The sequence below is a fragment of the Podarcis gaigeae genome (assembly GCF_964106915.1).
Source record: "Podarcis gaigeae genome assembly, chromosome: 6".
Taxonomy (NCBI): Eukaryota; Metazoa; Chordata; class Lepidosauria; order Squamata; family Lacertidae; genus Podarcis; species Podarcis gaigeae.
This window is the reverse complement of record NC_139682.1, coordinates 61,674,282-61,693,020: the sequence shown is the minus strand read 5'-3', so window position 1 is coordinate 61,693,020 and position 18,739 is coordinate 61,674,282. Positions and strand designations below refer to the sequence as shown.

The 18,739-nt window shown below is 39.4% G+C and overlaps 1 protein-coding gene across 1 annotated transcript in view; it reads left to right on the top strand.

The window, feature by feature from the left end:
• JAK1 (Janus kinase 1) overlaps positions 1-18,739 on the top strand; it is a 32,656-nt gene that overhangs the window by 5,345 nt on the left and 8,572 nt on the right. The window contains exons 2-16 of the mRNA XM_083742845.1: positions 2,888-2,965; positions 4,501-4,699; positions 6,274-6,397; positions 8,297-8,450; positions 9,194-9,357; positions 10,778-11,117; positions 12,002-12,184; positions 12,959-13,116; positions 13,835-13,958; positions 14,665-14,854; positions 15,133-15,239; positions 16,009-16,149; positions 16,931-17,018; positions 17,294-17,421; positions 17,701-17,836. Coding sequence (XP_083598971.1) covers positions 2,960-2,965; positions 4,501-4,699; positions 6,274-6,397; positions 8,297-8,450; positions 9,194-9,357; positions 10,778-11,117; positions 12,002-12,184; positions 12,959-13,116; positions 13,835-13,958; positions 14,665-14,854; positions 15,133-15,239; positions 16,009-16,149; positions 16,931-17,018; positions 17,294-17,421; positions 17,701-17,836 — 2,242 coding nt within the window. The 5' untranslated portion in view covers positions 2,888-2,959. The remainder of the gene's footprint in view (positions 1-2,887; positions 2,966-4,500; positions 4,700-6,273; positions 6,398-8,296; positions 8,451-9,193; positions 9,358-10,777; positions 11,118-12,001; positions 12,185-12,958; positions 13,117-13,834; positions 13,959-14,664; positions 14,855-15,132; positions 15,240-16,008; positions 16,150-16,930; positions 17,019-17,293; positions 17,422-17,700; positions 17,837-18,739) is intronic.

Sequence of the window (18,739 nt, the reverse complement as noted above, 5' to 3'; positions counted from 1 at the left end):
TTGGTGCCCTTTGCTTAGAAGAGTAGGGTGCAAAAAATAATTGTTTGGTTTATTTATTTGCTGCCTTCCCCAAATCTGAACACCTCTTTAAAAGTGGCTGGGAAGATGAGTTGCAGCTATTCAAATTTACTATGAAATATTTGGGTAACAAGATAAAGATTCAATTGTGAAGGAACTGGTTTCCCTTCCTGTCCACGGAAGTTAACAGTGGAATCCTTTAATCTTTTCCTCCGTTAATATTCTTAAAAGTATTGTGATTTTAGTGGCTGTCCTTGCAATCTTCTTCCAATAGTGAAATACCTCCATTAGCAGTACATAGATATTATAATGGTGTTAATTTTTCATGTTGGCCATAGATTTCTGTAAACACTACCTAATGCCCTAAAGCTGCCTTCCAACATTAATATTTTAAGAGTAATTTTAAATTCCGGATTAGATGTCATATTATTTTCAGTAGCTAAATTAAGCTACTGCTTACGGGCAAACAATTGCTATTATAATATTAAGTTCTTAATGTCTAACACATCTACTGCTTCAAGTAGAGGAATAATTATTCATCAGTATATCCAGTATATTACGTGCTTTTTCACACCATCCAATGTTATTGGTCTTGCTTTAAGACAGCCTTTCTCAACCTGGGTCCCCAGATGTTGTTGAACTACAACTCCCATCACCCCTAGCTAGCAAGGCCAGAGCTCAGGGATGATGAGAGTTGTAGTCCAACAACATCTGGGGACCCACAGGTTGAGAACCGCTTGGAAGTCGAACGGAATCCATTCCGTAAGTCCGTTTGACTTCCAAAACATTCGGAAAACATTCGAATATATATTAATAGAACACCATAGAGCAGGGGTTCCCAAAGTGCAGTCAGCTTTGTCCCTGTGCTCTCTACAGCATGGACCACAGAATTAAAAAATGTAAAGCACCTAACACAGTGCATTACAATTGCTACAACAGCAGAAAAATCATTAAGCAGCCCACCAAAACCCTCAGTAATATTCAAGTGGTCTGTGGCCAGTCTGGGGTGTTTGGGGACCATTGCCATAGAGAGCAGACAACAACAAGCCAAAAGATGCAGTGAGGTTCCACCCCCACCTTACACAAATCCCTGCTGTAGGTGGTGGAAGAAACTGCTCTTTGCACCCTGGCCTGATTCTCCCAAAGCAGTAGAAATGCTTGAGAGCATACAAGGTATTGTTTGCGTGGATCATAAGTGTGGATTTCTGTTCCTTTCTTCTCAAATGATACAACTATATTAAGTGTCTAGATAAATGGTGTCATTTGTTGGATATGGAGTACTCAGCAACCAAGGTGAATATTGTGGATGACTATGTCCCACTGACTAGATTGTTGCTGAAGAGCTTTTTAAAAATAACAAATTAAAAAATACTACTGAATACAAGAATATGAGGACAGCTTTGCAGTAAGTACTTATTGACTGGGCATTGATTGTTTTGGCCCCTAGAAGATTATTGCAAAAGAATTGCACTCACTACTTTCTGTATTCCTGGAATAGTTGCTATAATTGGAGACTAGAGTTAAGGGTTAAGTGTAGCATAAAAGCAGTTCTCAAAAGCAATAGTTTTGACTTCAGTTGAGGTTTTCGGGAAAGCTGTAGGTTTTATTTTTCATCTTTAAATCTGTATTCTTCCTTGATAGTAGTTCTCACAAATGTTTCAGTGGTTGTGGTATAATCAATTTTCAAATGTATTGTTCCTCTATTAAGTTATTGGAAATGCCTTGTTTTTTTAATAATGAGTGTCTAGATTCTGTAGTCTTCAGGAGAAATTAATTTTGCTGTGAGACCCCATGGAGTGGAATACTAGGATGTACTAAAAGGGGTGTTAACATCATGTTCTGTGTTTGTAAAATAGGGGTGGGTCTTTCTCTCCATCCCTCAGGACTCTCCTTAGGCTACACCAGAGGTTTTTAACCTTTTTGAGTCCACAGCTCCCTTGACCCAGCTACATACTTTCTGCAGCACCCTTGTGGGGCTCAGGCGCTGGGTTATGTCACCCCTTTCCTGCAGAGCTGGCAGCCTTTCATCCATTTTCAAACACCTTCCATTGTGGAGTGTTCCCACAGCCTCCTCTCCTCTCCCCTCTCTTTGGGAGTCCCCCGGGCAGCCGTAGCTGCCACCCTGGTCTCTGAGCTCTCCCTTCTGCCCCAAAGAGAGGTGCCTCTTCACATTGCCCCACAGCGGCCTGAGAAGCATCCCTGGTCAGCCCCAGAGGCACCATTTGCCTGGGAAGCTTGTAGCCAGAGCTGCTGCAGCATCAAACAGCTGTGCAATCCTTTGGGAGGCAGAGACATGAGAGGGAATCAGAGGAGGAAGGAAAGAGGGACAGAGGCCAGTGTTGCTTGTGGCACTCCTGACTATCATTCAAGGCACACCAGGGTGCCACAGCACACTGGTTGAAAACCACTGGGCTACACCATTTGTCCCAGGCCACACCCCTGCCAATCCCGCTTTACCTTCTCGGATATTTTTGCCTATGATTGAAATGTAGCCATTGCTCCACCTCCTGATCCCACCACTTCTTAAATGTTGTTGTCCATGAGGACATGTGGCTCTCCAATGGAAAAAAGATTCCTTGCTGTTGTAAAATGATAACATGCGATGTTTCGAACATCAGTAGACATGGATGAGAGTTTTTGAAAAGTTGGCTTTGGCTCTGTATTTTAGCTATATTATATACAGAATGGACATCTCTCTCTCCCCACCTCAAATATATAGCCACTCTAGTTTAGAACATTTACATGATTAAAGTATCGTATTTTTAGAGCATTCCTAAAACCCTGTTCTGGTAAACTGAAAATTATCTTTGGCATTTTCCTGTGGCCTAAAATTTTGGGATTTGATACTATTTTCTGTTCTCTTGTTCAGGGTTGACTAAATTCTGGATTATCTTGAAGTCACATCTATTTAGCTGGCTTGGAAGTTCAAACAGCCATATAAATGCCGGTATGTATTTTAATGTAATTATAGTGTTAGCAAATTTAAGACCAAACCACACACCATTTCCTAAAAAATCAGTTTAGTCCTTGCTTCCTGCCAGTCAATAGCATATGTGGTATTGTGGCAACTTAAAGATTCAATTTTTTATAGTATAAGAATTGGTTAGCCAGAGCCCACTTTGTCAGTTGCTCAAAGTGGTACTTAGGTGGATAGGCATGTATGTCCTGAGTACAAAGAGAAAGGATTTTTTCTTCTTCAACAAAGTGAGATCACAAAGTCAAGCAGGAAACAATAGTGTGTGTCTCAATGCTATGCAGAGCACAAATGAATCCAGAATCCAGTTAGATTGATGCAACAACTCTTCCGCATGGGCGACCCTTTCTGAACTAGGGAGCCACTGGTGATACAGAGGTGAAGCATGATCTGTTAATTTCTGTGATGAGTGACAGTCCCAGAACTTGCTGAGTCCAAATTCAGCAGTGTCAGATTTGTGGTGTACTCCTTTTACTGTTGGAATACTATCTTGGTATTTATATCATTAGGAGTGTGTCCTGTTAGTAGTGGCTTGTGCCATGTGAGAGGGCATCTAGGTTCTAGCAAACATAGGACCAGAATCAGAGCTTGAGAGGGTGTAGGGCAGAGGAGAAACTACCATTTGACTTGCTCACTATCAGCATTCTAAAATTGGCCCCTCTCCATTGATCAAGACCTGTGCAGTGGTACCTCGGGTTACAGACGCTTCAGGTTACAGACTCTGCTAACCCAGAAATAGTACCTCGGGTTAAGAAATTTGTTTCAGGATGAGAACAGAAATTGTGCTCCGGCGGCACAGTGGCAGCGGGAGGCCCCATTAGCTAAAGTGGTGCTTCAGGTTAAGAACGGTTTTCAGGTTAAGAACGGACCTCCGGAACAAATTAAGTTCTTAACCCGAGGTACCACTGTACACTGGTATTGGATCTGTCAATAGCTGGAGCCACCTGTACAGCCTTCAGCCCGCTTGCTACCCTACACCCCTGAATTGCCCATAGCTGGCTGCTGCAGTGAGATATCTGGTATGTGCCACCCACCTTTGGAGGAAAGCACTATTTTAAAAACACTTCAGAGAAAGATGTACAGTGTCTACACACAGGAAACGGAATTAAGCCATCCATTTCACTAAGCAGGTGAAAGAGCAAAAGCAGTTCCAGATAAGATGACTTTCAGTGACAGTGCACTGAAACAGAATAGCTGATGTTAATTGCAATGAAAATCAAGAAAGTAATATTGATTGTCAGTCCCAGCCAAAAATGTTTGTGCCTTAAAAGCTGGATAGGATTCTTTGTTAGCACCTTACTGTTGCAAGAAAACCGTGTATCCAAAATTGACCATAGTTACTAGAGTCCTTATTTTTAATAGTATTTTCTGGAGTTTTTTCTCACATTGATTCCTATCCCCAGATGCCTACACAACCTTAGCTGCAAGACGAGAAGGAAATGGAAGTACAATCTAACTCTTCTGTGTACTGTTCTCTGGTTCTTCCCCTTTCATGTACCTGTATATAGTTTTTTAATGTAAGAGAAGACTGCAAAGCCATGGCTTTCTGTGCCAAACTGAGAAGTTCCAGGAAAAATGAAGTGAACACAGAAGCTCAAGAACCAGGCCTGGAAGTAGCATTCTATTTGCAAGAGAAGCCTTCTCTTAGGTATACGTCTGGCAGGTATACAGCAGAAGACCTCTGCATTGAAGCTGCCCGGAAATGCTGTGAGTTTTAGTTGTCTTCTATACCACTGTTTAACCTGAATGCCGATGCAGTTAACTTAGTCTGCTGTAGCCTAGTGTCTGCTGAAATTCCCTAAATAGGTTTTTTCTCCTCCTCCCCTTTTAATCTTGTTTGTGGGCCTTTGGAACACACTTTCTCTGTAGGTGATTCCCTTGAGAAAACTAGAGTTTGTTTTCCCTTAATGGATTTAGAGTTGGCCAAGAATTCATGGCTTCACTGTGTTATCCAGTGAAAGATTGGGTCCTCCAGGATGCTGCCGCAAAAATAATCATAATATTTATGAAGCTTAGTAGCTTTATAAAAGCTTTTCAGTGTGACTTACAAATATACAATGCAACATATAAAAAACAAAATAAGTAAAAATGAAACACAATCCCCAAAAGAAAATACCTCCAGTCGCCAACACTCAAACTCATTCTATTCCATTCTCAACTACCTTTTCTGGTTTAAATAGAATGATTTTCTGATTTATTTATTTTTAAATATCCCTTTAGATATTGTATTAGTTTTCCCCTCTTTTCATTCATAATTATTAGTTTAACAAATTCTCGGTTTTGCCTCTGCTTGTGTGGACACCATGTATAAATGTGACCCACTAAGTCCTCCTTAATATGTCCTGTTCCCTAATGTGTCGTCTTCCATCTTACCAAGGTGTGCACTGGTCACAATATTTGGTTTGTACCTTGCTTTGAAAAAAGAGCAACATTTGATCTGAAGCGATTCTGAGGCTGTCAGATTTGGTTTAGGGTGCAGACCTGTATCCTGATAACTGAAGAACAAAGCATCATGTCTCCCACACTCACTGTTATGGATATAATTTTTTTAAGTCCCTTTGCCAGAAGTACAGTAGATGGATTTTTTCCTGTGCAGACCAATATCCACCAAATTAAGGGGTTTTGTGTTAGATACCCTACTCCCCTCCCGAACAAAAAAAAGGAACAGGCAATAACTTTGCTATATTTTGGTTGAATTGAGTGATATTTGTAGGCATGGTAGTTCCTTCTGAGGGGATGCATCTCGTCAAATTTCAGAAGGGTAGGTGCAGTGGCATAATAATAATAATAATAATAATAATAATAATAATAATAATAATAATAATTTATACCCCACCCATCTGGCTGGGTTCCTCCAGCCACTCTGGGTAGCTTTCAACAGAATATTAAAATACAATGGTCTATTAAAAATTAAAAGCTTCCCTAAACAGGGCTGCCTTCATAAGGATGCTTTAATATCTCCTCTGTTCTTCTATTGACAACTTACGTTAAAACAGTTCCCACTTCTCTCATGATTGCTAACATGCAAACAGGGCTGAAGTTTCTGTATTTGTTTTATCCAACTTTGTCCTCACAAGTGTCTAGTACTGTGTAACACCCCCCCCCCCGATTGGCACACAGTGCTGACTGGCTGCTATTCACATGCAACGTGCCCTTTAGTTCTAGGTTTCTTGTGCTCCGCTCAGTTCCCTATCACCTCTTTCTTTTTAAGGACTTGTGCGAATACATTTTTATTGTGCTTTTCCCCAAGCTGATGAACTTACATTGTTTTCTTTTAACAGCTATATCTCCATTGTGCCACAACCTGTTTGCACTCTTTGACGAACACACAAAGCTGTGGTATGCCCCGAATCACGTCTTCCAAATAGATGACAAAACTATACTCCGAGTACATTATCGCATGAGGTACATGTAACAAGACTTTTATTCCATTGTTAAATCTTTTCAAATACCTGTGACTTTCTGTAGAATATGGCATTTAATTCAGTTTACTTTAAAATGCAACCAGCCCTCAGACTATAGCCTTGGATATCTCTTTCCAAGAGTCTGACTTGAAAGGTTTGAAAAGGTTTTAGTCTTACTGCTTATGACACAAAATGATTTTATTGTAACTTTTGTTATTTGATTGTTGCCTTGAGTTTCCAGGGGTGTTGAGAGAAGATTAGGTATAAGTTCAATGAATAGCTAAGCCATGCATAAAGTCATTATTATTTGGTTTGATGTAGTCTTATAATTAGGGTTGCCATATTTCAAACACTGATAATCTGGACAGAGCTCCCCTCCCCCTATTTGTTCAGCATTTTTTTTTTTTTTGGCAAAATCACTTTAAAAAATGCTGTTTTTGAACTATTTTTATGAAAAATTGACAAAAATGGCACTGCTGACATACACCTGAATTTTCATGGACATTCTGCCGATTTCCACCCAGACACTCCTGCCAGCCTCGGTATTCCGGATATGTCCGGAAAATTCTGGACGTATATCAACCCTACTTACTACAGGAGGATCTGAACTTCTTATAGTTTCTGTATATAAGAATTTAAACTTATATGAACTGTGGGTTTCTTGAAACGTGGTCTTTGAGGTGACGTTGATCTCCGACTGCCATTGGAACAATTGTTGCAGCATTTTGTAGCCTGCAAAAGTATATTCTTTGAACCCTGGCGGGGTTGTCCTATTTAGCACACAGAGAAATTGGCTACAGTCCAAAAAACAGCAAAGTAAAAACAGATACAAGATGCAAGATTGTATATGTGTTAAGGAACAAAAAAGCAAATTAAAGGCCGCTTTCTCATATTCATTTCCACACACCCTTTTTAGGATGGTTTGTATTTCCAGGCTACATAAAGTAAAGCAATCAGATGGATGAGAAGGTATACCTGCTGATCTGATGGAGATGTAGCCATTCCCAGACTCATGCATCATTTTTTTTTACCTAAAAGGCATGTGTGTGTGTGTGTGTGTGTGTGTGTATAAAAATAATGTATACAAACACACACACACACACACACACACACACACGGTCTAATTTTCTAGCTTTTAATTCCTGAGCATACATATTATACCACCCACCTCCCAGCTCTAATTTATCATCAGAATCCTCCTTTATTACTTACAATTCACAAAACCTAAAGCCACCTAGTAAATTCATGGGGAGGATTTGAACTGTGGACTTTCCAGTATACAGCTCACTCTTGCCCACTCTGCTCCAGAGATCCATGCGAACAGGATAGCACCACCTGTTTATCAGAATGCTCTTTTAAATTTACTCTGTTTTCATCGCTTCAGTGGCAGTATTGTTAGTGGCACAATTAAACTAAACAGTACTGTACCAGATATTAAATATGGTAAATTGAATTCACCCCCCCCCACAAGGTCACAAACCTGTTGGGTGGAGTTTAATGTTCTGTTTTGCCCAACCTTGTGTGGTCATTACTCTGAGTGATACTGGTGCCTAGCAGGAAGTAGTTGCTGGGATTAAGTCACGTGATGGGGAAATTCTGTGTTAAGGTTATACGGCCATCACTGGCTTGGGCTGCACAATGAGTTTGGGGGGCTTGGGAGGGAGCAGTATAAGGGACTAGGTAGATCAGCTGCAGATGGCTTTGCTAATCTTAAATTAGCAGCCTCAACTTGAGTGGTCATGAGCGAATTGCCATTCCTATTAGCTGAATGTTATTTTTGTTGACCAGGTTCTATTTTGGTATTTGCTGAGTCCTTATTTTCCAGTCTGATATTAAAAAGGTTAAATTTTGCACATGACATCACATAGTTTCCTTAAGTCCCGTTCTTTACTTCCTCAAGGTTTTACTTTACTAATTGGCATGGGACAAACGAAAGCGAACCCCCGGTCTGGCGACATTCTCCAAAGAAATCTAAGAGTGCTTATGAGAAGAAACTAGCACAAGAAGGAACACCTCTACTTGATGCAAGTTCACTAGAATATATCTTTGCACAGGTAAGTTAGAGGGTGATTTTATGTTTGGTGGTATAGCAGCAGCATCCTTTTTTAAAAAATAATCAGTACAATTTTGTATTTGTTTCTTCAGGAGGGGGTGGGCCTCATGATCATGTTCATGACCTGATCGATTATTTTTAAAATGATCCATATAAAATCCAGTTTAAGTTCTCCATTCGTACACTGTCTAAATGCAGTAGTGGTTAGTGAAGTGGTGTGAGCCACTGGTGGGCCACTGGTGCTTGCCAAGGGTAAGGGCACATGGAGCTTGGCCCAGTGTTGTGCATGGCAGTGGAGCCAATCTGATGCTTCCCACCTCTACATGCTGCACATTGCGCTCCCTGCACCTTGCCTCTCAATAAGTGACTCACTGTATTGGGAAGCAGGGGGAGCCATATTGCTCCACCCACACCACTGGCCGCTACTGACTAAATGTTAAACAATGTTATTTTAATAGATTCATTTTAATTTTATATTTCTTTAGATGCACATCTGCAGAAAAGTTACCTATAGATAATGCAATATAAGTAAATTAGGTTTGTGAACCTTTTCGCATCGTACACCTGAGCCTCTTGATCCTATATGTGTTAACTATTTATTTTTTGTCGTGAAGAAGTGGCCTTGCCCGCTTGCTGATTCCAGCTTTAAAATGTTTCACATAGTTTTCTTCATGGGTTTCTGGTGGTTGAAATGATACAGCCATGCCTTTAGCTAAAAACAGGTTTCTCCCGCTTTCTGATTAGGGACAAAATGATTTGATAAGATGCTTTGCACCTGTTCGGGATCCGAAAAATGACCAGGAGATTAATGAAATTGAAAATGAGTGTCTGGGGATGGCTGTGCTTGCAATCTCACACTATGCACTTAAAAAAGACCTGAAGTTGCCAGATGTTTCCAGGGACTTCAGGTGAGTCGGAATTGTTATTTTTAAAAAGTTTTTATGAAGTTGAAGGCATCCATAGTACAAATGTGCCATAGCGGGTCCTGAACCTTTATTGGTGTGAACTGTAATGACTTAAGTTGTCACTGAACTCAAAGCATGTTAATGGTGTGTCTCTCAGGAGTTGATGTGATTGAATTCTTGCCTTCTCCCTTCAGAATCCCAGACACAATTCCACACCACTCAGTTGTCTCCTGTTGTTTGCAAAGCAACAGTATGTGCCTGTGTTGTCTTGTTGATATTGCATGACTACAAGAGAGTAGTTTAGCCAGGGCTTTGCTGACTTGGAAATCTTCAGCCTGGTCTCAACTGTACCAATCAAGTAGCACATTTCTGCAGTTACCAGAAGCATTACCTTCTCCCTTTAGCTCCATTTATTTCACTGTTCCTTATTACTGTTGTCCAGAACACCAGTTTTATTAGCTAGTCATGACTAATATGGTAGCAGTTGGGCCCAGGTAAACTCTCTGACTTGTTCTTAAGAGCTCCTTTATGTCCCCAGAAGCATTAGCCCTTGGTCAAGGGAAGGTGTTCAGTGGCTGTTCCATCTGGACATGTGATTCGGGAAGGTCGTCTGTCTCTTGCTCGGCACATTTTGTGTAGAGTGTGGCAGTTGACCAAGCTATATGGTTCTTAATTGTATCTTTATTGCTGCTGATCTTTATTGCTAAGAGCCATAGACCACCACAATTCAATACATAAAGAAATAGAATCGAATATACTTCATCAAACAAAACATATATTCCATCAAGTCTGCAGTAACCATCAGACCTGAGCAATAAACTGCAATACAAGAAGCGATACAAATATAACTAAAAATAATATGAATATTCAGTGCAGTGGTTGTGCTGTCTCCCATCTTCAACCACAAATCCACACACACAGACTGCAGACCTCCTGCTGATTTGAATAAATCTTGTCAAACACTGATGATCTTCAGATCACAATTTGGGAATGCCTACTGTAGATCAAGGTTTCCCAACCAGCTGTTTTTGGACTACAGTTCCCATCATCGCTGACCACTAGGGCCCTGCAATGTAGGTATGATGGGAGTTGTAGTCCAAAAACAGCTGGAGACCCAAGTTTTGGAAACCATGCCTTCTGTCAGTGGTGGACACATCAAGGATATCAACCCTCTATTTCAAGAAGAGGTTTCTGAGCTGGAAGGGGAATAAATTGAACCACATATCTTTACATACATTGCACTCAAAAACAAATATGCTTTTATGTGTTTACGTATATGTATTCAGTATTTTTATCTGATATTTTGAAGGATTTTTTTTCTCTATATACATTGTTTTTCATGAAATATCCCCTTTGGCAGCTTAGAATAAATGAAACATTGACAGAAACAATGAATATGCATCTCTTCCCCACCCCTTCCCAGCTATAAACGGTATATTCCCGAAAGCCTGAGTAAGACCATAAGACAGAGGAATATCTTAACCAGAACACGGATAAACAACGTTTTCAAGGATTTCCTTAAGGAATTTAACAAGAAGACCATTTGCGACAGCAGCGTCTCTCCACATGATCTGAAGGTGAAATACTTGGCGACATTGGAAACGTTAACGCAACATTTTGGTGCAGAAATACTCGAGACTGCCTCATTGTTGATTTCATCAGAGAACGAGAAGATCTTTGACACGGGTTACTCCGAGATCATCCCATGTTATCAAGTGATGGTAACAGGCAATAATGGAATCCAGTGGCGGCTGAAACCAATTGTAAGTATCCTGATGGGCATAAGTGCCAGTTCCATTGCCTAGCTAAAAGTCCTTGCGCTAGAGGAATTGTTTCGTTGCATTTCACCTATTTATTTAAATAACATCTGTACAGCATTGTTAATTTCAGAAACTGCTATAATCAGGAATCTCATAGGTAAACCACCCAGCCTCTGAGGTCATGAAAGTTGCAGCCAGTCGGTAGCTATGGCTTAGATGTGTTTACTTATTTATAAACACACTTTGTACTGGTAGAAGTGTCTTCCTAAATAAGGTTTCATTAGAGCAAGACTGTACAACAGAAGGAAGTTCAAACAATGGACAGAGATCTTTTCAGTTATAGGACTTTTGAACTCTTTGTTTTATGGGAGTGAGATGATCAAGAATGAATGAAGGAGCAGGTGTTTGCATTGCAAACCTGCCCATATCATGGCTCAATACTAATGGGAAATCTTGCACTTCTAAAGCCTCATTTGGGGCTCATTCCACTTGCCACACCATTTTCTCTTGGGAAAACCCAGTGTTTTACTGTTGAATTGGAACCAACGGTTTTTCTGCAGATTGATGTTTGTTCCGATTTAGTGGTAAACAGTGGGTTTTCCTTGGGACAAATGAAAAACTGCTTGGACCCATGCTTTCTCATTATGGGACAAGCAGAAATGTGGACAAGCCCTGTAATTCAGTTATAATTGAAGAAATATAAAACTGGCTTTTTGTAAGCCAACACAATTGCCTACAATTAATTTGATTTCACTTTTATCATTCAGTGTTCTTTTATGTCTTTTCTGTGCAAGCACACGGCACAACACACAGTTCCAGAACTGTTCGGGTCCAGGGTTCTGCCCCTTTCTTTCTGCCCCTAATCTACATGTGTTTATGTCACACAGGTTACACAGAGCGAGAGAGAGAAGCACAAAACAAAGAGGAAAAGATCAGACGGCAAAGCCAAGAAAAACGAAGAAAAAAGTAAGAGAGAAGAATGGAATAGTTTTTGTTACTTTCCTGAAATTACTCACCTTGTGATCAAGGAATCCACGGTCTGCATTTACAAGCAAGATAACAAAAGGATGGTAAGAGCTCTAGATCCCATTACACATGTTCATACACTTTTCAATTCTGTGCAAATGATAACAAAATTACCATTCCTGAATTCTATGCCCTTTGGTAGAAAATCAAGTGTTGCCCTAAGGAGGTTATTCTATCAGTGTAAATTATTAACGAGAATTTTAGCATGTGACAAGGCTCCTCTTACCCTTTTTGCAGTAGCCTGCTGAACCTTATTTGAAATTGGAACTTTGTCCTATTTACACTGTCATCAAAGGACTGGAAAATACATGAGACTCGTCTAGCTCATATATATGTGTGTGATCATCCAAACCACTTGCGCAAGGTGTTGCAAAAGTACTGACAGAAACCCAACTGTTTATTGTTAATTAAGGTAGCAATCTATCCTATGCAAATTGTTTGATTGTGCATACAAGATCTGCTTCCCAGTAATGGGAAGCTGTGTCTGAGGTTAGGTAGATCTGAATCCAGAGGAGGCTGAATGTTTTTGTAGGGAAATGCCAAGATCTAGAGGAGGTGTTTCCTTTTTAATGGGTCTTCAGTTTATCCTCATCAGAGCAGGTGCTATGGATTTAAGCTGAAGATCCTTTTAACTAACTAACTAACTAACTAACTAACTAACTAACTAACTAAATTCCTCTCAAGTCCACTGTGTGTGATAGATACACATTTTACAACCTTCAAAATCCTAAGCAAACAAATGGATTCCTGAATGTTGATTACTCTTGTTTCTTAATTGAAGAGGAATAATTCTTCATGAAATTACTTTTCTGCTCTAGGAATTCAAGCTGTCTTCGTGTGAGGAAGCTTTGTCATTTGCCGCTTTGATAGATGGGTATTTCAGGCTTACTGCAGATGCTCATCATTATCTCTGCACTGATGTCGCACCGCCCTTGATAAAACACAACATTAAAAATGGCTGCCATGGTCCAATATGGTTAGTTGATATCCTTCAAATACTATACTTTGTAAAGTTTTGTTCACATAAACAACATGCACGTTATTTCTCGCCAATGCTACTTTGGACTCTGCAGAATAATTAAAACCAAAGTAAACGGCTACATTAAAGTGAAGAAACTGATAACAGATTCAACTGCTAAAGTTGTTCTTAAAGTATTCCATTCCCACATTCAGAGCCACTGGTTAACTTAATAATAATAATAATATGAACATCTAGAGAAGATACCTCCATATGGTGGTACTTTTGAATAAGCATGGTATTCTTGGTTGTGGAATGCTTTCTATGTGTTTAATAAGGATTTTGCAACTTGTGGGAACTGTATCTAAATAAAAGATAGTAGTAGTAGATTGTCTGTGCCTCTTTTTGAAACAACTTACCTCTTGGATACTTTGTTCAGTAATCTTAAAAAGGTTTTTTAAAAAACCAAATGTTAAGAAATATGAGTCACAGTCCAAAATTTGAACCTGCTCTTAAACTGCTGTCTACAGAATCTCCAAACTTTTAAGGTCATGAAAACTGAACTTCATATTCTGAATTTCTCACTCTTATTCTTATTTGGAATTCCTGATGGCCCCTACCTGAAATGTCTTCTGTGGTTATCCCGTATTTTTTTAAAAAATGGCTGTTTTGTTACATGACAGACTTGCTTTCAAGAGGCTTTTGAGTATAACTGCTCATTTTTGAACACTTCCAGCACAGATTATGCGATCAACAAGCTGAAGCAAGAAGGAAATGAGGAGGGGATGTATGTCTTGAGGTGGAGCTGTACAGATTTCCATAACATCCTCATGACTGTTATATGTAGTGAATACTCACAGGTACGATAAGAGTTATCATTTATATGCCCAATAGCTTTAGCTGTAAAGACTGTACTTTGATCTATAAAAAATAATTTATGGATTTAGGATTGAGAAAAGTCTTGCCTTTGCTAGTTTTATATGCTCATGAGACTCCAGCACAAGTGTGACATTTTGTTCCCACTTATTTCTGAGAGAGCCTGCAAGCTGAATCTAGCTGAGTCTATTTCTGCATGTGACAAATTTAAGCAGACTCCATACTATGTACCTTTCTACTATCTGGAAGGTAAACTAGAAACAGGGAGTGGTTGATTAAATAATAAGGTGTGGCGGTCCCTTCTCATCTGTAGTATTTCTACTACCGGTTGGAGTGTGATATATGTGTAGTTAAAGTATTAATCTGAAATTTTGGTGCCAATGAGTTCTGAAATCATCTGTCATTGCACCTCTCTGATCGACATGGCACTGTTAACTGATCAACTTACACTGGATGGCAAAGCTACATGTGATGTTTCCTGTCATTATCATACATGTGATGAATCATCCAGGACTCCTTTGTTGTGTCACAAGATAGGATGAAAATGCTTCATCAAATGCTTGATAAACAAACCTCTAGTATGATTTAACTGCATTTACTGGAATCTCCTCAGGAATACATTTAGACCTAATTATTATCTCCATGTTACTTGGGTTTACTTGATGATTTATTCTGTCTCCCTTCCCACAGCAAATGTTGACCCCTTCAAAACAGTACAAGAACTTCCAGATTGAAATGACTAAAGATGGATGTCGTTTACATGGATCTGATCGGTTATTTCTATCTCTGAAGGAGTTGATGGACCATTTAAAAGGACAGATGCTTAGGACAGACAATATAGTCTTCACACTAAAGAAGTGCTGTCAGCCAAAGCCAAGAGGTAGAGTCTTGAAGGGGGTCTTTCTGTACAGATACTTTACAGAAGTATATTTCTTACAGAAAATCTTTAACTTCAACTTGTGTTTCTCATAGAAAAAGTCCGTATCTCATCTAAGCTTTCTGTGTTTTAATCAGGGCAATGCTGAAGAGTACGTTCAGCATATTTTTTACCTACTACAGTAATACGCCAGTGCTGGCTAATTGCCACTGTTCTGGAAACATCACATGAAGTGGCAAATCTATTTGAAGTGTTTTAGTGAATGGTTTTTGTATTTCCAGAAATCTCCAATTTGCTGGTGGCGACAAAGAAATCCCTAGAATGGCAACCAGTCTGCCCGTTAGGACAGCTGAGCTTCCACCGAATCCTTAAAGAAGAAATAATACAAGTAAGTGATCATGACATTTAAACATTTTGTGTTTTATTACTCTTTGATAAATATTAATACCAATGTCTAAGAAAATGGAGGAAAACACTGATCACCTTATCCCAACCTCTGTCAGTCGTAAATGTTCAGATTACAATGCACCTTCATGTTTCTGTGGTAACAAAAAGGTTCATTTCCGCCTTCTTAAAATCCTGCAAGTTATTGTATGCACTGCTATTAATCTGTTGCAAAAAGGATATTCTAATCTATTTTTGGAGAGGGAGCTATGAGTCAAGCTGTTTTTAGGTGAAAGGTTACTCAGATCAGTTTGTTTTAAAGAGGAAGACTTCCTTAATGAGAAATGCATACCACACATGATTCTGTAAAGCATAAAGTAACTTTACTGCAATTTGCAGAACACTCTTGTGACGCCAGAATTCATTTGAGTACAAATAACTTATTATCAAACCTGTCCCATCAAACTGACTTGCAGCCTGAAGAAAAGATAGCAACCCAACTGGAATTACTTTTTAGGATTTCAAAATAATTGCATTCATATCTTGTTAGTTTGAAAAATAAGCCATTAGGCAATATTCTAATTATATCCATCATGTTGGACTCATTTGATACCAATGCAGAAGACTGATCTCTTATCTATCAAATGAGTATAGTACAATTAATATACCTCTTGATAATGAAAACCCAAAGTGATGTGATGGTCCTTGCAATACTAAAGCCAGTGGATAAGTATGGCACAATTTCTAACTGTTGGATTTAAACTATACTTTAGGGTGAACACCTTGGCAGAGGAACAAGAACGCAGATTTACTCTGGGGTCCTTAGGTATAAGGAAGATGAGAGCTATCAGGCTGAAAAGGCGATGAAGGTTCTCCTGAAAGTATTGGACCCCAGTCACAGGCACTTTTCTCTGGTATGTTTCACTTTATGAAATGGCTGCTGTCACTGCTGCTAAGTTTTTATAGGCAGTCTGGAATGCAAGACTATAAATGATTTGAAATTACAGTTTATAACCTGGGTGGGAGGTCATACAATTGTTTCTGAAGCCACATCAATGCATATTTCCACTTGGGAAGAGATAAAATACCCATTTATTAAAGGTATTTGTTGAACTGAAACTAGTCTCTTTGTGTGTGAAAGATCTGTCTCATGTTCCCAGTTAGGAATGGGGCGTCCCAAATTTCTGTTAGTAACTGACATATTTTATCAGGAAATCTTTCTTTCTTGCCTGGAGGGGAAGATGTGTGTTGCATAGGGGTTTCTCATTTCCTGCGTGTCATTATAGGGTAGAAACAGGTGCTGCATCTTAAGATACTGCTCCTCTAATGGTGCAGACCAGGAAGTGCTTCTTGGACGGCACATCATTGGAGCTTTAGAAATGCAGCAGACTGCTTCCCTTTATAAGTCATTAGAAACTGGCAACCTGTGTTTCTGCTACAACCACATGAATCACTCCAGGATCTTTCTGTGGCTGCAGGACTTTACATAAAACCTGTTACCTGGGCTGTTGTAATTGGCGAGGGGAATTTTGCTCATGGATAATAACAAACTCAAGCAGTAGTTTAAACATATGCGCATCACTGCACTTGACTATTGTTTAGGCACTGGCTGTCTGTAGACTTTTACTGTTGCTTCTTCCTTTCATAGTTTCGTTGATCTAAAATCTCTGCTCTGTCACCCTGTGTGTGTAATAGGCATTTTTTGAGACTGCAAGCATGATGAGGCAGATCTCCCACAAACACATCGTCCTCCTCCATGGAGTTTGTGTCCGTGATGTGGAAAGTAAGTGAAATCTTTTGAGTACTGCTTTTCAGAACAAAGTGGTAGTTGAATTCCTCATCTTAAAATGACATCTCTCTCTCTCTCTCTCTCTCTCTCTCTCTCTCTCTCTCTCTTTAAATAAAAAAATCAGTCTGGTGATGCATATGCTTCTAAATTAAACCTGCCTGAAATATGCCTTGCCTGCAATTTCCCTCTCAGTTAAAAATGCATTAAAGAGATTGAAGTATCTGTGCTCTTCCTACACCACTAATTTGTTTTTCCTGTGCTTGTTGCAGACATTATGGTAGAAGAGTTTGTTGAATTTGGACCTCTGGATCTCTTCATGCACCGCAAGAGCGATCTGCTTACTACTCCTTGGAAATTCAAAGTAGCAAAGCAATTGGCAAGTGCATTGAGCTACCTGGTAAGTCCCAGATGTCATCTACTGATAGCAAGTCTTTCTGCAAGTCTTCCATATCACAAAATGCAACTTGCATTGGCTATGCATTCTGATAAGCCAGTTATGCACACATAGGCTCAGTCAGTCTTGAAGTGAGTGGAAGCTTGCCTTCCGTGAACTTCAGTAGTGTTTTGTGAACTGTTGTTCTAAGCATGTTTTTCAGTTTATTCAAAAATGTTTTCAGTGCATTTGGATGCCATCGTATTAACACGCCAATTTTATGACATTCTCTTACAAATGCAGGAGGACAAGGATCTAGTTCACGGAAATGTTTGCACAAAAAATATACTCTTGGCAAGGGAAGGAATTGACAATGAGTATGGACCTTTCATAAAACTGAGCGACCCAGGAATTCCAATAACAGTGCTGTCTAGAAAAGGTATTCTTTTAGAAAATAGTTTTTATCATAATTGTAAAGAAAACAACCTTACTTGTTATTACCTGTATCATGCATCTGTATCTGTGTATCAGTGTGTATGTCTAGGGTGTGTTGGCACTAATTTTCCAAAGAGATGCACTGAGAATAGCTGGCATTGTCCATATCGCAACTAAAGCATCCATGACAGATGGCCATTCAACTTCTGCTTAAAAAGTCGAACTGCCCTTAATATTATAATTGGGTTAATATTAGAAGGACTAACTTGCCCACAGCATGGTACTGAATGCCATAACTTAATTGCACACTAGTTGCATTTACATGCTCATATCTAGGCTTTGACTCTCTGCTTGCAGTACTTTGTTCCTCCTTTTGTGTGAGCAAACAGACAAGCCAGTTAACTATAGTTTTTCATTTTGTTCAATGCTACTGAATGGTAGAAACTAGGGTTCTGAAGCAATTGACTAGCCCATGATATGAAGGCAACTTTGAACTTGTTTGTGTTAAAAAAAAGTGTTGGAATAACTCTTGATGATGTGCAGCCCTGAAATTTGGTATACATGGGTCCAAGAGGCCAAAATTACTGGTTTGGTTTTTTTTTTGAAAATGTGATATTTATACACCCTTCTTGCAATATAGGGCACTCAAAGGACACCTCAAAATGGGCAGATTGTTTACACATTAATTAAGAATGATGTGCGTATATAGATCAAGATCCCTTGAATACTAGAAAAGTAAAAAAACCAGATTTAGCAAGTTTCTCCCTAGAAACAAGAGGGCAATAAATGAATCTTTCAAGTGACTCAGGTAGTTCAAGGCTGTTCACACAGCTGAAATATGGCAGATACATAGAATTGTAGATTGGAAGCGACCACATGGACCATATTCAACCTTCTGCAATGCAGG